Consider the following 18,889-nt stretch of genomic DNA (forward strand, 5'->3'; position numbering starts at 1 on the left):
AGGAGGGGGATGAGCAGAAGAGGGCCTTTAACACTCCGGAAAGTATGAGATTCAATGGCTAGCACACGATAGGTACAGGGGTATGGTGCTAGTGAAGGAGGCTCATGAGTCCCACATAAATGTCTATTAGAATCACTGCACACATACACTTAAGGAGTATTTGCTTATTAGTGAAATCTATTGAAAGCAAGTGCTCTTATAGTGATTGCGACAGAATGACGTTTCGGTCATTCAAGACCTTGATCACATAAGTCGCCTTGAACAATGTAGTGGTTCATGAAGAATGTGGTCCTTATGATCAAAAATAGGGACAGCGAGTATGCCCGCAGTAGTTCTGAACTAAGGGCTGTCCTGAATTAGGTAATGGTCACTTATGCCTTTAGGTTAGCCAGGGTCAGAGCGGTCGCTCTATGTGGGGTGGTGGCGAGACGGTGGAGTGTGTTAACACTCAGTTGTAGCAATGTCACATCTTTAAAGGCTCTCCATGCCACTTGTTCAGCACCTTGCAAAAGAACATCAAAGCTACTGTCACTCATTATATCTCTTATCTGTGGACCAATAAAAATACCTTCTTTAATCTTTGCATCACTTATTCTTGGAAATTTCTGTCGCAAGTAAGAAAACGCTTCTGGTTCTTTGTTCATTGCTCTGACAAAATTCTTCATACGCCCAAGTTTAATATGCAAAGGAGGGAGAAGTATCTTTGCTGGATCAACGAAAGGATTATGTTTAACATTCTACTGTCCAGCAACCAGGTTTTCGCAGAGTGTCCAGTCCTTTCTGAAATAGTGCATTTCTCGTGCACGACTGTCCCACTCACAAATAAAACAACAATGCTTGGTATATCCAAGCTGCAGTCCAAGAAGAAGTGCAAAATTTTTAGATAACCACATATGTTCCAGTTATAATTTCTATAATTAATGTGGGTCAACAGTAACTCCATATTCTCATACGTTTCTTTCATGTATACGGCATGTCCATTAGGTATAGAAGGATAGATATTTCCGTTGTGCAGTAAAACAGCCTTCAGACGTAAAACTGACGAGTCAATGAACAGTAGCCATTCCTTCCGGTCATGTTCGCATCCAAGAGCACCAAACAACCCCAAGACGTCATTGCAAAACGTTAAACTGTCGACATGGTTGAAAAATTGATTAAAGTCGTCTTGACAACTGCAAAAAACAGAAACTCTTGTTCCTGGTAATAAGAGATTCCGTTTTTGTAACCTTGATCCCAATAATTCTGCCTGCCTCTTTGACAATTTCAAATCTCTGACCAAGTCACTCAGATCAGTTTGACTGAACAGATGTTGATTAGATGTAGAAGGCTCAAAGTCTGGGTCTGCAGCAGTTTCATTTTCCACTGACATTGTTAGTTCATCTTCGTCATCCTCCATTGTCCATAGTTTGGGCGGCTTTGGAACATGAAGACTTTCATCGTGTGGCACTGGTCTTATGGCTGAAGGAAGATTAGGATATTCTATTGATTTATTGTTCTTTGCTGACTATTCTGTTACATTTGTAAGGCAGAAGTAGCAATCTGTTACATGATCTCTCTGCTCTCTCCATATTATTGGGGCAGCAAAAAGCATTTTTTCTCCTCATATGTATCAAAAATTATTACTACTGTGTTGAGACACCGACGCGACATTTCAAAATAAATTTTCAGTTTTTAAAATGAAAAGTATTCAGGCGAATCGCATATATGATAGTAACTAGATGGAGGCCCGATGCTTTTGCATCGGGAGGTCGGTAATGTCACGATGAGGGCAGGCTTTGCAGTGTTGAGAATCTCTCCCTCCCATGTGCTCACCCACCTATCTACTCTCTCTCTTTCCCCGTGTGCTGACTTCTCCCATCTGTGCTCTCTTGAGATCGCAGAGGATACATTTTGTGAGGTAAAATATTGTTTAAAAACAGTCAGTGAAATATTTTACCTCACAAAATGAATCCTCGGTGATCCCCTGCTGTAATGTCAGTATTTTCTTTTGATTCCTCTCCTGCCCAGGAGATGTGGTATACTCAGTACACGGTCAGCCGAATGATCACTGCTCCTGCGCAGAATTCGCATAATAAGTGCTTGCATATGTGTAGATCAGCGATTTATGTTATTTCAATGGAAAATTGAGAATATACTGTTTTAGAAAAATTTCATGTATGACTTTTTAGAATTATAACAGAATATTATAATGTTTTGTATCATTTCTCAAAAACCTTACGTGATAGGAAAAATCTGAAGTCATTTCTGAAATCAGGATGAAAAAATCTATCAGGAACACTCAAAATTGTCCGAGGGACAAAACCTTTGTAATACAGTGTAATCAGTCACACAGCTCCATCTGAGAAATGAAAACACAATGGGTCTCGGAAAATTGTGACACAGTACACTATGTGGTATAATGAAAAATTGTAAGTGAGACAAAAGCCATACCTCCAGACATTGGGAATGATCACTCCACACCCATCATAAATCACCTCAATGTAACTTCCCAAGACTCCTATAAATCTTACAGTCCAAATAATGCGGAATGCAGACATGTTTTTAAAGCAATACTTATTTTATGATTTATCACAGAATTTACATGAGGTAAGTATAAACACGATTACACATCCACCATATTCACCATAGTGATGAAGACACATAAATCCGATGCAGACAAACCGAAGAGCAGAAACTGAACGAAAAGGATCGTCTACATCGGATTTATGTGTCTTCATCACTATGGTGAATGTATAATCGTGTTTATACTCACCTCGTCCCACAAGAAAACCAACCGTCATGTGGACAGAAAAATAAAAAAGTTATAGCTTTAGGAAGAAGTTGAGGAAAAAATAATCACTGGCGCCATCAGGAAGAAAAGGGTTGTCCATTTTAAAATTGTATTTTTCCATAGTGTTGCAGACAAACTAACAAAGGATTCTGTTACTCTTGGGGTACTTGCCCACGATCAGGAACTGCTGCGGGTTTGAGGCTGCATCCTTGTGCAGCCTCAAACCCACAGCAGCCAGTTGTGACAGCGTAGAGGATGGGATTTCTAGAACTCCCATGTCCATTATGCGTCCAGTGTCGCCTGCGGATCACCAGCAGAGTTTTTCCAGAATGTCACGTTGTCTTGTCGAGGCGCTAGCCTCCTCAAGAGAAATTACATCAATAGAATGTATTGAACGGGATAATTCCGCACGTCTCAGTGAACACATGCGGATTCACCTGCATTCAATAGAAAGCAGCGCTTTTGACACAACAAACATACATGGCGTCCAAAGCGCTGCTAGTTCCAGATCATGGGCACCCGGACTTACTCCCTCTCCGCTGGTGCGCTGTTTTTTTTTCTAGACTGCAAGGGTGACATCATGGCTACAGCACACATTACCACTACACCCAGTCACTGGGCTCTGTCTATGGAGATGACCTCTTGAAGAGGTTACACAGGTTTTTCCATGAAAAAAGAAAACACTAATTTCAATTTCTCCCCAATGCACCATAGTTCCATTTAAAGTCATTAGAACTAAAATGCAAATTTAAGGGCTCAAAATGCAATGACTCCAATTAAAAAGATTGCAATTTCAAATGGTTTTCTTACTCATTGTCCAAAAGTATAATGCATCATTAATAAACTATGTATATTTGCTATTGCTGTAGTCATGCTGACCCATAGAATAAAGTTAACACTTCATTTCTGCAGCATGGTGAGTAGCATAAAAAAAATTGTTGTGAAAACACAATGGCAGTATTCATTTCCTGAGCTCTGGTTCTACTCATAGTAGAACATATGCAACATCTGTGGAAAGAGTATAATCCACGCTGCTCACCTCCCAATACAAGAGTCTTTGTGGGATCACCAGGTGTAGTTATTGTCATTTCGTTTTACATTTAGTGAGCTAAATTCTCAAAGGCAAATGAGTAACCATTATATTTTCGATCCCACTACAAATAATTTGTTAGGGTGCAATGTAATTATAATTAATATATTTCTTCCTTTGTTTTTAAGGATTAGCCAAGATTTGGCTCTTATTGCTCAGGAAATTAATGATGTTGCAGGAGAAATCGATTCAGTGACTTCATCAGGCACGGCACCTAGCACCACAGTAAGCACTGCAGCTACCACACCAGGTTCAGCTATAGACACCAGAGAGGAGGTAGGAGATCTTCATCAAGATGCACAGGTTCTTTCTTCTTCTTGTCATTTGATTTTCATATTTACTGTTTTTACTATTAGCAATTTATTTTTTCTTTAACCCCTTCACCCCGAAGCCTGTTTTCATCTTTCTGACCAGGCCATTTTTTTCAATATCTGACCTCTGTCACATTATGAGGGTCATAACTCTGGAAAGCTTAAATAGATCCCACTTTTTATGAGACTGTTTTTTCGTGACATATTGTACTTCATGGTAGTGGTAACATTTCTTTGATATGACTTAAGTGTATTTGTGAAAAAATCGGAAATTTGGCAAACATTTTGAACACTTTTCAATTTTCAAACTTTTAACGGGAATCTGTCACCCCATTTTTCGACTATCAGCTGCCGACACTGCCATCAGGGGCTTATCTACAGCATTCTGTAAGGCTGTAGATAAACCCCCGATGTAACCTGAAAGATAAGAAAAATGAGTTAGATTATACTCACCCAAGGGAGGTCCGGGTCCAGTTTTGTTCCGATAGGTGTAGCGGTCTGGTCTGGCGCCTCCCATCTTCTAGCGGTGACGTCCTCTTCTTTGCTTCCCATCGTGGCTCCTGTGCAGATGCTCTCTGCTCTGCCCTGTTGAGGGCAGAACAGAGTACTGCAGTGCGACGGACCAGATCAGAGAGGTCCGGTGCCTGTGCACTGCAGTACTTTACTCTGCCCTCAACAGGGCAGGTAAAGTACGCATGCGCCGGAGCCACAACGGGAAGCAAAGAAGAGGATGTCATCACTACAAGATGGGAGGCGCCGGGACCGCGACACCCATCGGACCAAGACCAGACCGTCCCCCTGTGAGTATAATCTAACTCGTTTTTCTTATCTTTCAGGTTACATCTGGGGATTATTTACAGCATTACAGAATGCTGTAGATAAGACCCTGATGGCGGTGCCGGCAGCTGATAGTCGAAAAATTGGGTGACCGTTTCCCTTTAAGTCCCTAATCCAGAGTGTTGTATCACACAAAATAGTTAATAAATGACATTTCCCACATGTCTACTTTAGATCAGCACAATTTATTTATTGTTTTGTTAGGAAGTGTTAAGGGCTAAAAGTTGACCATAGATTTCTCATTTTTCCAAACATTTTTTTTTTTAGGGACCACATCACATTTGAAATTACTTTGAGGGGCCTATATGAGAAAATATCCAAAAGTGACACGATTTTAAAATCTGCGCCCCTCAAGGTGCTCAAAACCACTTTCAAGAAGTTTATTAACCCTTCAGGTGCTTTACTGGAATTAATAGAACGTGGAAGGAAAAAAATTAACATTTTACACAAAAATTTTCCTTTAGATCCAATTTTTTTTAATTTTGCAAGGATAACAGGAGAATATGGACCATACAATTTGTTGTTCAATTTCTCCTGAGCATGCCGATACCCCATATGTGTTGGAAAACCACTGTTTGGATGCACAGCCGGGCTCGGAAGGGAAGGTGCGCTATTTGACTTTTTGAATCTAAAATTTTCTGGCATCATTGGTGGACGCCATATCGTGTTTGGATAGCCCCTGATGTGCCTATACAGTGGAAACGCCCAACAAATGACACCATTTTGAAAACTAGACCACTCAGGGAACTTATCTAGATGTGTATTGAACACCTTGAACCCCCAAGTGCTTCACAGAAGTTTATAAAGTTAAGCCATAAAAATAAAAAAATAACATTTTTCCCACAAAATGTACTTTTCTCTTCAAATTTTGCATTTTCATAAGGTAGCAGGAGAAGTGGCACCATGCAATTTCTTCTGAGCATGCCGATACCCCATATGTGGGGGAAAACACTGTTTGGGTGCAAGGCAGGACTCAGAATGGAAAGAGCGCCATTTGACTTTTCGAATGTAAAATTTTTCTGGAATAATTAGCAGACATCATGTCGTGTTTGGAGAGCCACTGATGTTCCTAAACAGTGGAAACACCCCACATTTGGCACCATTTTGGAAATCCTCAGGGACCTTATATAGATGTGTATTGAGTACCTTGAAACCACAGGTGCTTCACAGAAATTTAGAAAGTTGAGCCGTGATCACATTTTTCACCCAAAAAAATGTATTTTAACCAGGGCTGTGGAGTCGGTAAGCCAAACCTGTGACTCCCAACTCCTCAATTTCCTTACACCGACTCCGACTCCCACATATATTGCTTATATTTACCGCATATACTCGAGTATAAGCCGACCCGAGTATAAGCCAACCCCCCTAATTTTGCCACAAAAAACTGGGAAAACTTATTGACTCGTGTATAAGCCGAGGGTGCACAGTGAGTGGCCCCAGTTATCTGCACAGTGAGTGGCCCCAGTTATCTGCACAGTGAGTGGCCCCAGTTATCTGCAAAGTGAGTGGCCCCAGTTATCTGCCCTCTGACCTGAATGTCACTGCAGAGGGCGCAAGACAGCAGAGCGCAGGGACAGGTGAATATGCCTCCCAACCCCCCCCCCCCCCCCCATTCATACTCACCGGGTCCTGGCGCTTGTCTCTGCAGCTCCCCTGCTTGTTGTTCCATGTTGTCGACGCTGCTCTCTTCCTGGTTCAGCGGTCACGTGGTACCCGCTCATTAAATATGCACATATGGAACAAGCAGGGGAGCTGCAGAGAAGGGTGAGTATGATCTGACACCCCCGCTCCCCCTCCCCTGCCGATCCCCCCGGTATATGACTCGTGTATAAGCCGAGAGGGGGACTTTCAGCCCAAAAAAATGGGCTGAAAATATCGGCTTATACACGAGTATATATGGTAAGTGAAAAATTTATTGTAGTACAATGTGAACATCAGACATTAAATCATTTTTATGATACAATAATCAAGATATTTAGATAGAACATAGCATATATTAATTGGAATGCAACTTTAGAACACAAAAAACTGTAATAAATTGTAAATATGTAATACACTATGTAATATCAATTACATACTGTGTATATGTATGTATATATATATATATATATATATAGTGTTTGTGTGTGTATATATATATATATATATATACACATATCGCTATGTAATAAACTATGTAAGTGTCAAAAAGCAGTTTTCAACAATAACATACTAAATAACATTTGTGCAGTCTATGAATTTGTTCTAAGAAATAGAATTGCCTCCATCAGATGCTCCTTCATAGATGACCTCAAATGTGACCTAATAATTTTAAGGCTAGAGAACAACCTCTCTACACTAACTTGGGTTGGAGGCAAAGCCGTAACCTCATGCACAGTCAGTTTTGATGAACGTTTGAATTTTTCTATTTCTTTGAGAGCAAGTGATACATTTTGCTGAAATATGGTCAATCTGCTTGCTATAGGAGACGGAGTGAAATCTTTTTCCTAACGGCAACGCTTTGCCTGTTCCATGTCATCCAGATACTTGTCAAAGTCAAACTCCTCATCTGATGAGGATGAAGATATGGCAGCAGTAGCACTGTCAGGACCCAAGTCCTCTTGCGCCTGGCAGTCCTCCTGTAGGCCACTCATCCTAACTGCTACCTCAGTCAGAGCTTCTTTTCCTTTAGTAAGCTGTTGATCATCAAGCAGTATACGATGACTTGGGTCCACATAAACAGCTGCCAGAAAATTTTTATTTTCCAGTAGCTGTGTCTCTCTCCGTTTCATTGAAGCAGAAATGCCATCTGCGATTAAACCTCCTCTTTGGGGCAGGCAAAATAGCAAGTTCTTCCACTCCCTTATGAAAATGCCAGGAGTTAAATCCTCAGCTTGTAATTTTTTAGTCACGGTAAATGGGTGATTAAGCAATTCCTTCAATTCAGCCACCTGTGTCCATTGACCTTCATTTAGGGTTACCTGAGGGTTCGCCATATCTATAAGAAACGGTTTTAGTTCAAGCAATGGCTCAATCATTAAGTACGTGCTGCCCCACCGAGTGGCTTGATCGACAATTGCCCCTTTCCCAGCACGTCTCTTCAAGATGGAATCAATTTTAGGGGTTCTGGCAGCAATAACCAATTTCCTCACTTTTCCAATCAGATTTCCAGCATGTCCCTCTTGCAGAATATCTCTTATTGCCAGCTGCAGCGTGTGCACAACACAGCGCATGTGATGAATATGAAAGTGTTTTTGAAGCAGCTTCAACAAGATCATCTATTTCTAAAGTATATTTTTGCTGTTCTTCTGTTGTAATATCTGTTTGTTCCGCAGTTACATGAATAGCACTGTGGCCTTCCATCTCAAACATACTGAATCCTAAATTTTGTTCTAGCTGTAGTTCATTACTCTCATTCATCAGTTTAATTGTACTTATCATGTTTGAAGCTTTGTCTGTTACAATAGCAAGAACCTGTTCTTTTTTGAGTTCGTAATCTTGCAGAACTTTTTCCACTAAAGCTTGGAGAAACTGGCTGCTGTGATGAGCTTTAGTATCTTTTACTGCTAGTGTCTTGGTAACAATTTCTTTGTTGTCACAAACATATCGAACATTGATGGTAAAATAGTTCACTCTGTGACGTGTGCAGGCATCCATTTTAAGAAACATGAAGCGTCTTTTGAGAGTCTTTTTAAGATCTTCCCTTTGTTTAAGGGCTTCTTCAATCACTAATTTTCTAATACTTTCTCTTTCCAGAGAAACACCAAGTTTGCGGGCAATTTCTCCATTAAGAGCTGTAAATATTCAGCACATTCTGCATTGAACTACTGTGCCCAATTTATTATATATTTTAGGAGTCGGAGTCAGTCCATTTTATACCGACTCCACCAAAATGAGCTCCGACTCCGACTCCACAGCCCTGATTTTAACTCCAAATTTTGTATTTTCATTAGAGTAACAGCAGAAAATGGAACCCAAAATTTGTGCAATTTCTGCTGAGTTCATAGATACCCCATATGTGGTCAAAAACTACTTTTGAGGCACAGTGCAAAGCTCAGAGGGTGCGGAGCACCATATTACAGTGCAGATTTTGCTGCACTGGTTTGAGAGTGCCTTATCACATTGGCAAAGCTTCTGAGGTGCCAGAACAACAGTACTGCTTAGCAGCACAGCTAGACTTGGAAGGAACGGCGTGTTATCCAGAAACAAGCAGCAGTGGTTGTTGCCGTGTGAAAATTGCAAACTGCCATTATAGTGACCAGTATGTTGAAGTCACCAGTACGTTATGCCCAGCTCATGCTTCTGGAGACATGCCACTGTAAATTAGGCTGGCTCTCATCACTACAGAAACGTCAAACATGTTGAAGCTAAATGTGGTTTAGATACACTGGGGCTCAGAAGGTTGGGGGCATTTCGATTTGGGAGCGGAGAATTTGCTGAATTTCTTTTGAGGGGCTAGGAGCCATTTAGTTTTTCCAGAGCCTTTGTACTACCAGTAACATGGACATCCCTTTCATTGACAGCCGTTGGACCTGGAATGGGGATATATGTCGATTGAGTTAAAGCTGTTATTGGCAACATTTTACATAACATTTAGGATCACGTTTATTTGGCGCTATATGCTGAACACTTTTGGGTTTCCCCTTAAATCTCCGAGTGATGTGACAGGTGAAACCCTCGAGGGATCCTTTCACTACAATAAGACAGCAGAGTTACTCTGGACTCTGTCTGACCTCTGTTCAGCGTTATCCTTCTTTTTAGCAGTGCACAAAACTGTGATCGACATTGCTTTTATGCTCGCCTAAAAAGACGGACACCACCGCATCACAGGTACTATGGCGTCCACAGTGCCTCCATCTGCCTCATAGGGAGTCATCCATCTGAATCACTTATTTCAGTGTAAGTGTTCAGCGTAGAGCGCAGGATAAATGTGAGCAGAGCAGCAGGGAAAGAATTGGTTTTATTTATTTTTTATGCCGTTCCTCGTGGGGTATAAGTGATTAGACGACTTTATTCTTTGGGTCGTTGCAATTACAGCGATACCAGATTTATAACGTGTTTTTGTTATGTTTCGCAGCTGTCACACTCTAAAAGATGCTTTTGCATCGCCTAATTTTGACAGCTATAATTTTTCCATATTTCAGCCTACAGTCATGTGGCAGTTTTATTTTGCAGGTTGAGTTGACGTTTTATTGGTGACATTTTCAGTCACATGACATTTTGCTTGAAACGCTAAATTGTCCTGCCAAAAAACATGCCCCAATATAGCTCATTCGGCAAAAAAATAAAAAAGTTATCTTGCATAATATGATGATGCAAAAACAAATGCATTTTTGTAAAATATTGCTTTCAGTGTGTAAAAAGAGCAAAGCATAAAAAAATCAATATAAATCTGAAATTGAAGTAATCGTACTGATCCGCCTAACAATTCGGTCTTATCACTTTTACTGCTTGTTGTACAGAGCAAAAATAAAAGCAATAAATGAATTGCTGGGTTTTGTTCTTTTTGTGACTGAAAAATCTAACTAAGAGCGATAAAAAAAATTATGTACCCCAAAATGGTACCAAAAAATTCTGTATCTCCCGAAGGGAGGGGAAGGATTTGGAAGACCCTTCGGGATATAGACCTATATCATTAATAAATCAAAATGTTAAACTTCTCTCAAAAATAATGGCAGAGACCAAACATCTATTGATGCATACTTAGATTCTGTTAATTTGCCATGTATTACCATTGACCAATTAAATTATTTAAACGCCCCCTTAGCGGCTGCAGAAATTCAGCAGGCGATTAAACAGACTAAACTTCATAAAGCCCCAGGCCCGGATGGCTTAACGAATGATTATTATAGGACATTTTCTCAGCAATTAACACCATATCTACAGCGTCTGTTCACACACTGGAGAGACGCTGGTACTGTGATGGCCCCTAATTTAGAGGCCACTATTTCCACTATACCAAAACCGGGGAAATCACTCACATATCCCGGAGATTTCAGACCCATTGCTTTGTTAAATTCAGATGTCAAACTGTTTACTAAAATCATAGCATCTAGACTGAAACGAATTATACCGACTATAGTGTCACCAGATCAGGTGGGCTTTGTTGCAGGACGGGAGACGAAGGATGGCATACGACGTATGTTGAATTTGATTAAAATATCTGAGCTGTCTGGCCAACCCAGTGCATTCCTGTCACTTGATGCTGAAAAAGCTTTTGACAGGGTGCACTGGGGATATTTAAGAGCAGTCCTGAAGAAATTTGGACTGTCGGGCCCTATATTATCCGCAATCTGTGCCATGTACTCGACCCCCTGCGCCAGGGTTTTGACGTCTGGCTTCTTGTCCGGCCCGTTCCAGATCACGAACGGTACGAGACAGGGGTGCCCGCTCTCGCCTGTTATTTTTGCGCTGTGCATGGAGCCGCTTGCCGAGCGCATTAGAATGTCGGCGGGCATTTCTGGGATTAGGGTTGGACAGGTGGAGCACAAAGTCGGTCTATACGCCGATGATGTCATTCTATCCTGTGTAAATTTAGAATCTTCGCTTTCTGCGATTATTTGTGAACTTGGGGAACTTAGCAAGGTCTCATACTATAATCTGAACCCCACAAAATCCCTGTTGTTTCCAGTGGCGGTTCCTTGTGCGGCAAAGACAAGGCTGGAGGCCATTTTTCCGTTTAAGTGGATGAGAGAGGGTATTCCATATTTGGGCATTACACTGACGGGTTCTGAGCAGATTGTGGATAGGAACTTTACTAATTTGGAAATACAGCTTAAGAAACAGTTGGAACAGCTTCATGCTGTCCAGACCTCCTGGATTGCAAGGATTAATGCCTTTAAGATGATTGTCCTACCTAAAATATTGTACCTACTCCGGTGCATACCAATGATAATCCCTAAAAAAAGAATTCTAAGATTACAAATTATGGCATATAGTTATATTTGGTCATATAAAAAGTCTAGGATCTCCAGGGCCCTAATGTATTTGCCGTATAAAAAAGGGGGACTGGGGGTACCAAACTTGTTAAAGTATCATAAAGCCGCTATAATGACGGGACTGAGAGACTGGTGGCAAGCGGACAGAGACCATAAATGGCTTCAAATAGAAAACTATTATGCTACCGCCAGGTCTACCCGATATATTTTGGAGGCTGAAGGTATTAAAACTACTAAATATTCCCCACTTTTGCCAACTATGAAAGCTGCGCTACATCATTGGAGGACAGTGGTCCCATCTCTTATTAAACTATCACGCCACTCCATATCGTTAAAGGCCCTTGAGATGCATATTCCATACCTTAATCTTCAGTCATGGGTTGCTGCCGGAATTGTGAGTCTGGGAGACCTGGTGGGGAGTGGTGGGTTAATCCCGTTTGACCAACTGGCTGCTGAGTTTCCGGCCACCCGGAGGTGTTTTTACCAATACCTACAAATACGTCATATGTTGCATAATTCACCGGACTCGGTTTTTTTCAATTCACAACTAAATAACACAGTTAACGGTTATTTTCTGCTGCCTGATTCTGGCCCGAGAGGTATCTCATTATTATATAGAGCCCTGAATGACCCGCCGGATAATACAAAACTGCCCTATATGATCAGGTGGGAGCGGGATCTGGGTTTTCTCTCCGAACCTGTTGACTGGGAGGAAGGATTGTGTGAAGTTGTACGGGTCTCTTCATCTGGAGCAGTTGAAAAAGACGCACCTGAGATGGTACCAGTTCCCGGTCCGAACGGCAAATTTGAAGCTGGTGGGTCTCGTGAATGCTGGAGAGGGTGTGGGATGAGGGGTACTCTTGAGCATACTTGGTGGTCCTGTCCGGTGCTCCAGCCTTGGTGGAGGGGTGTTGATTTATTGATCTCACAAGTCTTGGGTATCCAGATGACTCTGACCCCAAGCCAGGCCATTTTACACATTGGCCTGAACGAAATTCCTCATATTCTTAGAGGTACTCTGTCACATATTTTGATAGCTGCTAGAGTGTTGACAGCGGCTAGATGGAAAGATCCCACCCCCCCAGAGGTTGCAGGACTAATTGATAGAATTAACACTCACTGCCAGCTTGAACTAGCACTAGCTCACTCGATGACCGCCATAATAAAAAGACAGAACATTTGGCACCCCTGGATACATAGTAGACACTACACGGTTGCCCCGCTCCAGCCTGCTTAGCCGTATAGAATTAAGATGCCGGATATTAGATATTGGATGTTGTTTGTTTTCTTTCCTTTTTGGAATATATTACTGTACTGCAGAACACTGAGACTTATTGTGTGTACTTGCTGTTACACATAGTTCTATCGATGCCACTAATTCCTGTTCCTCCCCTAACCCCTTCCCCTTCCCCCCCCCTTCCTTTCCTGTTTTTCATTTGTCGGTCCCCACTTTCTTCTCCTTATTTTCTCCTCTCGTTCCCCTAGTTTCGTATATATGGTGGTTGTAACTATGGTTGTCATTGTTTTGACTTGTTTTCTTGTTCAACCTCAATAAAAATAATTGAGAAAAAAAAAAGAAATAATGGCAGACAGGCTGGCTAGGATACTGCCTAGATTGATATCAAAGCAACAAACAGGTTTTGTGAAGGGAAGATCAGCCGTTAATAATATAAGGAAAGCCATGTTATTGCTAGACAAAATTAGAGGGAAGCATTTGGATAAGGGAGAGGATCCAGCTATGGTCACACTGGACGCAGAAAAAGCGTTCGATAATGTGAAGTGACCATAGCTGGGTCAAGTGTTGGATAAAATAAATCTGAAAGGTCCGTTTAGACAATTTATGGCGGTACTATATCAGAACTGCAAAGCAAGGGTATACACGCCGGGGTTTCTCTCAGATGCCTTCAAGCTGAAAAAGGGAATGAGGCAGGGGTGCTCCCTGTCCCCCTTAGGCCTCTTTCACACTTCAGTTTTTTGTGTCAGTTAAAATTCGCCAAAAAGGCAGACAAGCGGATCCGTTCTTAACTGGTGTGAACGGATGCCACAGGATCCGTTTTTTGACGGATCCGCAAAATGAGGAAATTTAAAGGAACCGCTGGCCGGGAAGGAGAGAGAGAGAGGAGAGAGAGATTTTTTTTTTTGTCCGGCACCCAGACAGAATTTCGGGTTAAATCAGTGTCTGGAGGATCCGCCGGCCAAAAAAAGTTGCAAGCTCCGTTTGGAAATCTTTGAGGATGTTGACGGACAGCAACATTATCGCGGATCCGCACAAAAACGGATGCAACGGACGGCAATCCGTCAAGATCCCCCAATAATGAAAGTCGATGGAGAAAAAAATGGATCCGCAAAAAAAATTGCGGATCCGTTTTTTTCAAAACCTGGCGGATTTTGACTGATTGTAAAAACGGAAGTGTGAAAGAGGCCTTACTGTTTAATTTGGCGATAGAACCTATGTCGAGATATTTAAGTGATTTGCAGTTCCTACAAAGGGATAAAGGTGGGAAATGAGACAGTCAAAAATGCCCTATTTGTAGATGACATAATTCTTTTCATGAACAACCCAGAGGAAGATCTCCCTATATTGCTGCTTGAAATTGAAAAGTTTGGAAAATTCTCAGGCTTTCATTTAACCCCTTCGCACCCGAGCCTGTTTTTGCCTTCGTGACCGGGCCAATTTTTTCAATTCTGACCAGTGTCACTTTATGAGGTCATAACTCTAGAACGCTTCAACGGATCCTACTGATTCTGACATTGTTTTCTCATGACATATTGTACTTCATGATGGTGGTAAAAAATTTTAGATATGATCTGCGCTTATTTGTTAAAAAAATCAAAATTTGGTGAAAATTTAGAAAATTTTGCAATTTTCAAACTTTTAATTTTTATGCCCTTAAATCAGAGAGTGATATCGCACAAAATAGTTAATAAATAACATTTCCCACATGTCTACTTTACATCTCCACAATTTTGGAAACATAATTTTTTTTTTTAGGAAGTTATAAGGGTTAAAAGTTGACCAGCGATTTCTCATTTTTACAACAAAATTTGCGACACCATTTATTTTAGGGACCACCTCACATTTGAAGTGAGTTTGGGGGTCAATATGACAGAAAATACCCAAAAGTGACACCATTCTAAAAACTGCACCTCTCAATGTACTCAAAACCACATTCAAGAAGTTTATTAACCCTTCAGGTGCTTCACATGAATGAATGGAATATGGAAGGAAAAAATAAACATTTAACTTTTTTTCACAAACATTTTACTTCAAAACCATTTTTTTTTATTTTCACAAGTGTAAAAAGAGAAAATGAACCACAAAATTTTTTGTGTAATTTCTCCCGAATACGCCAATACCCCGTATGTGAGGCTAAATCACTGTTTGAGCACACGGCAGAGCTCAGAACGGAAGGAGTGCCGTTTGACTTTTTCAATGCAGAATTGGCTGGAATTGAGATCAGATGCCATGTCGCATTTGGAGAGCCCCTGATGTACCTAAACAGTGGAAACACCCCACAAGTGACCCCATTTTGGAAATTAGACCCCCCCCAAGGGACTTATCTAGATGTGTGGTGAGCACTTTGAACCCCCAAGTGTTTCACTAAAGTTTATAATGTAGAGCCGTGAAAATAAAAAAAATCATTTTTTTTCCACAAAAATGATCTTTTAGCCTCCAATTTTTATTTTCCTAAGGGTAACAGGAGAAATTGGACCCCAAAAGTTGTTGTCCAATTTGTCCTGAGTACGTTGGGACCCTATATGTGGGAGAAAACTACTGTTTGGGCACACGGTGGGGCTTGGAAGGGAAGTAGTGACGTTCTGAAATGCAGACTTTGATGGAATGGTCTGCGGGTGTCATGTCGCGTTTGCAGAGCCCCTGATGTACCTAAACAGTGGAAATCCCCCACAAGTGACCCCATTTTGTAAACTAGACCCCCCCAAGGAACTTATCTAGATGTGTGGTGAGCACTTTGAACCCCAAGTGTTTCAGTAAAGTTTATAATGTAGAGGCGTGAAAATAAAAAAATCATTTTTTTTCCACAAAAATGATCTTTTAGCCCCCAATTTTTATTTTCACAAGGGTAACAGGAGAAATTGGACCCTAAGAGTTGTTGTCCAATTTGTCCTGAGTACGCTAGTACCCCATATGTGGGAGAAAACTACTGTTTGGGCACACGGTGGGGCTCGGAAGGGAAGTAGTGACGTTCTGAAATGCAGACTTTGATGGAATGGTCTGCGGGCGTCATATTGCGTTTACAGAGCCCCTGATGTACCTAAACAGTGGAAACCCCCAATTCTAATTCCAACCCTAACCCCAACACACCCCTAACCCTAATCTCAGCCCTAACCATAACCCTAACCACAAACCTAACACCAACACACCCATAACCTTAATCCCAGCCCTAACCTGTGTACCTGCTTTTTTTTTTTCTTTACATTTTTTTATTTTTGTGACAAGATCGCTGCCCTGCGATCTGACTCATAGTAACGCCACTTCTCCTCTGATCTCACACTGACAGATGATGAGAGGTGAAGCAGCGTTACTATGTGACAAGATCGCTGCCTGGCACATAATAACGCGACTTCTCCTCTGATCTCACAATGACAGATGATTAGAGGTGAAGCAGCGTTACTGTGTGACAAGATCGCTGCCTGGCACAGCCACCTAATAAAGATGACAAGCTTTGCGAGATTACTGTACCCAATGCAAACTATCCCAATGTTAATTTGTCACGCAGATGTTCTCAGATTAAACAGGGCCTTTTCTAAATTCATCTGGAGGGCGAGATTGGCTATAAGAACTCTAATGCACACAGGAGGGAGGGGGAGTGGGATTGCCAAATATTAGGGTATATAATTTATCGCGTTTAATGAGGAATGTAATAGACTGGATTAAAAAAACGGGGCAATATACTGACTACAAATTGGAAACGGCATTTTGTGGTTTATGGGACCTGACAGCGCTGCTAGATATGCTGCTGTCACATATACCGCCAAACATTAAATATTCGGTAATATGTAAAGATACCATTGCCACATGGAAGGTAGTAAGAAAAAAAACTAAACATGTCATGGAGAGTGTCGAAACACCTGAATCCTTGGGCATTTCCTGCCTTTAGATTAGGAAAAGAAAATAAATTATACACAGAGTGGTTGCGGAAAGGTATACAGATGTTAGGGGACTTACTACATCTTCAAGAACATCGCTGGTTGACGGGATTGGAAGTGATAGACAAATATGAGCTGCCGAGATTTAATTTGATGTTATATAGTCAATTAAAGCATTTTGTATTAGACCTCCTTCAGGAAGTGAGGAAGGAAATCGATTCAGAAATATGGGAGGACTTGGTTACCAAAGACATTGGAGAAATATCTATCACCTCAATATATGGGATGCTGAGGGACATATTACGCCCTTCAGGGAAGGGCAAAATATTTCACAAACGGGAAAAACATATACGTGATGAAGAACTTGAGCATAAGATTCTGCGGGGCTGGGAATTGGTAAGAAAGCATATCATCAATGAACAATGGAGAGATAGTCAGTTCAGAATAATGCATAAAACAATATGTGGCTTCAATATACCTCCGACTCCGCAGAATCCTGATAGGCAGACAAATTGCCCAAAACGTACAATGCCCAAAACAGACACAGAACATGGATTGTGGTCATGTCCCAGGACACAAGAACTCTGGTTAAAAGTCCAGGATATGTATCTGAAGATATGTGGCATATGGGTAGAAGTAGATCCATTGTGTTGGTTGTTTCACTTTACGACGGGTAAAACAAGAGGGGGATGGCTACATGACTTGTTTCACACCATTGCAATGGTGACAAAATGTCTAATTCTGCAACACTGGCTAGCTAAAACACTCCCAGGGATAAAAGAGATCAAGGAAGGTTTAACATCGGTCTTATTTTTGGAAAAAAGAGAAACAGAAAGAAATAAAGATAAAATGACGAAAAAAATTTTTTAAAAATGGAGAGTGTTTATAGAAACGTCACTGACCACCAGAGAAATTCAAGACTTAATAAGCGCCTTTGTGGATTCGGATTGGTATCTATTAGAGGATTTGAGTGGTAATCTGGGTAAACTGAAATGTGTTATATGAGCTATAAGGGGCCTTTACACCGATTTTGTGACGCAGCATCGATAACGCTAGCGATATCGCTATGTGTGATACTTACCTCCGACCGGCTCCCCTGCTGTCTGTCGCTGATCTTGCGAGATTGTGCAGCTCCATTTCTCGTCGGGCGCTTCCTGCTGGCGCTGACGAGCGACGCGTGGACGCGGGCGGGAGGACGTCAGGATCGCCTCGTCTGAAAGGTAAGTAACGACCGCTGCTGCATCGCTACATCGCTGTGAGATCTGTCTGTGTGGCAGCTCACTAGCGACCATTTAGCGATGCACCAGCGATCCTGACCGAGTCGTATCGTGGTCGGGATCGCTGGTGCATCACTAAATATAAAGGGGCCTATATGGAGGATAAGGTGGAGCTGGAGGTAAGGTGTCTGATTTCAGTCAATGTAATCTATGAAAATGTGGACGTAAGGGGGTATGAAAATTTTATATTTGTTAAATTTATTTTTGCTTCTATTCAGGCTTAGGTGATAAGCATGTTTAAATATGTTCTTTGTAACAATTCAATGTAATGTTTATAACTTGTAATATGCAACTTCATTACAAAATCAATAAAAATGATGTTTAAAAAAAAAAACAAAAAAAAAAATCTGTAACTTGTCCTACAAAAAAGAAGCCTTCAAACAACTGTTTGCCAAAAAATTAGAAAGTTACAGCTCTCAGAATATGGCGACAAAAAAGCAACTTTTTATAAAAAAGAATTTTTACTGTGTGAAAGCAGTGTGAAGGAGGGCCAGGGCCATAATCGTGGCTGAGAGCTTGTGTATTAACGCGTCCTGGTCTCCCGTCACATAAATATAATGTCCCCTATGCAGCATACC

The 18,889-nt window shown here is 41.3% G+C and overlaps 1 protein-coding gene across 1 annotated transcript in view; it reads left to right on the forward strand.

Annotated features, from left to right (window-relative positions):
* Positions 1–18,889, forward strand: part of CEP170 (centrosomal protein 170) — a 235,105-nt gene that overhangs the window by 187,942 nt on the left and 28,274 nt on the right. The window contains exon 13 of the mRNA XM_073560087.1: positions 3,989–4,136. Coding sequence (XP_073416188.1) covers positions 3,989–4,136 — 148 coding nt within the window. The remainder of the gene's footprint in view (positions 1–3,988; positions 4,137–18,889) is intronic.

Source organism: Dendrobates tinctorius, unplaced genomic scaffold (assembly GCF_039654945.1).
Source record: "Dendrobates tinctorius isolate UK_male_01 unplaced genomic scaffold, ASM3965494v1 ptg000293l, whole genome shotgun sequence".
NCBI lineage: Eukaryota > Metazoa > Chordata > Amphibia > Anura > Dendrobatidae > Dendrobates > Dendrobates tinctorius.